Source organism: Perkinsus marinus, assembly GCF_000006405.1.
Source record: "Perkinsus marinus ATCC 50983 genomic scaffold scf_1104296976208, whole genome shotgun sequence".
NCBI lineage: Eukaryota > Perkinsozoa > Perkinsida > Perkinsidae > Perkinsus > Perkinsus marinus.
In genome coordinates this window covers 1-1,513 of record NW_003200464.1, presented here as the reverse complement: position 1 = coordinate 1,513, position 1,513 = coordinate 1, and the positions used below count along the sequence as shown (strand labels likewise).

Here is a 1,513-nt window from a genome sequence, read left to right as displayed (position 1 = left end):
CCACTGACCTCTACACGAGGTAAGCTAACAAGAAGAGAATGTCTAATTACAATAGCCTATCGCTACCCCGAGGAAGGGGACGACGATGGTAGAGGTGGAGCACCCATTCGATAATCTTCTTCTACCCAACGTGGGTTCAATGCTAAGTGAGTGATAGTGAACCTTATTATCAATACAGGATCCAAGTACCCTATCTTCTGCTTCTGGATTCTTAGGTGGTGGTACTGGTAAGGCATCTGGTAACCTAGAGAGTACTCGAGCAAGTCGTACTAATGCATCATCAACCCTATCTACTGAGGGTGACCATACCAGACATTTCCTGATCATCACAAAGGTGTAGTACTATTATTCCATGCGTAGATATGATTACTTAGGTTGAGCTGGTCTATCATCTACAGATACTAGCTCGATAGAAGCACCGGATTCCTCACGTAAATCGGCAAGCATCCGACCTCGTCTGCCGATCACCAAACCACAATGATCATCCAATATATCAAAAGATACCTAAACGTCACCGCACCATACCAAAATTACCCGAAATAGCAGCAGTAGTAGCAATGAGTACCAAGTTAGGCTTATCCACATTGGACAAGGATTCTGGGTTGGCCTCATATGCACTATGGTGATTCATCATCGATTGTGGTAAGGGAGGTGGTAGCAGCTCTGAAGGGACGTTAGCTGGAGGAGGGGGTAGTGGAGTAGGAGGAGGAAGGCATCCTCCTTGCATCTCTGGTAGAGGATGACGGTATCGGAATAGGTCCCTACATGAGGTACTACTCGAACGGATATTACTACCATATTACTACTACCCAATCCTCTGCATAGCTTCATATACACCATACTTTGGCCCTCTAACATGAACATGGGTGGTATTAGTTGATGGATCTCTCAGAGGATCATCATCACGAACAGCAACACTTATCTCAACCCCACATTGGGATTCTAGACTCTGAATATCGAAAGGAGTGGTATTACTACTACTCATGTATATATCCTACCCTAACAGTATTGCCTCGTACTCCTACTACTAGACCAGCTCTATCGAGAGGTACGGGTAGATTCACTGCCAAACTAGGTACTACAGGGTCGATCGTCTCGAACACCAAGTCCTGAACAAGATCACCACATCCCACTACTACTAGGGCAGCATCGACAAGCACCAAGACGTCGATTTGGCAATACCAAACTAATCAACACTTCTATATTGAGCTATACCATAAAGAATGTAAAGTAATAATATGTTGGTATGACCACCTTCCAAGAGTATCCATCAGGTCCCCTAGTAGGTGGACCAGGATCGGCATCTGCTGTTAGTGGTGGTGGCATGAATGGTGGAGGCATTGGTGGTGAGTACCTGCTACTGCTGCTCTAATACTATGACTAGTACCTTATGACTACTTATCACCTAGTATCCCCACCAACCATCATCTCAACAACTTCACCAGGATAGGGTCGCTTGCGTGTGGGTAGTAAGTTGAGAGGTATCGGTCCTTCTTGTTGTTGTTCACCATAC

At 45.3% G+C, this 1,513-nt stretch overlaps 1 protein-coding gene across 1 annotated transcript; it reads right to left on the bottom strand.

Moving 5' to 3' along the window:
• Positions 1 to 565: 565 nt before the first annotated feature.
• Positions 566 to 1,341, bottom strand: Pmar_PMAR027474 (hypothetical protein; the record flags this gene model as incomplete). The annotated part of the gene is made up of 4 exons (XM_002764733.1): positions 566 to 761; positions 810 to 949; positions 999 to 1,109; positions 1,255 to 1,341. Coding segments are annotated over 4 exons (534 nt in total), but the record flags the coding sequence as incomplete, so codon positions are not given.
• Between the last annotated feature and the right edge of the window lie 172 nt (positions 1,342 to 1,513).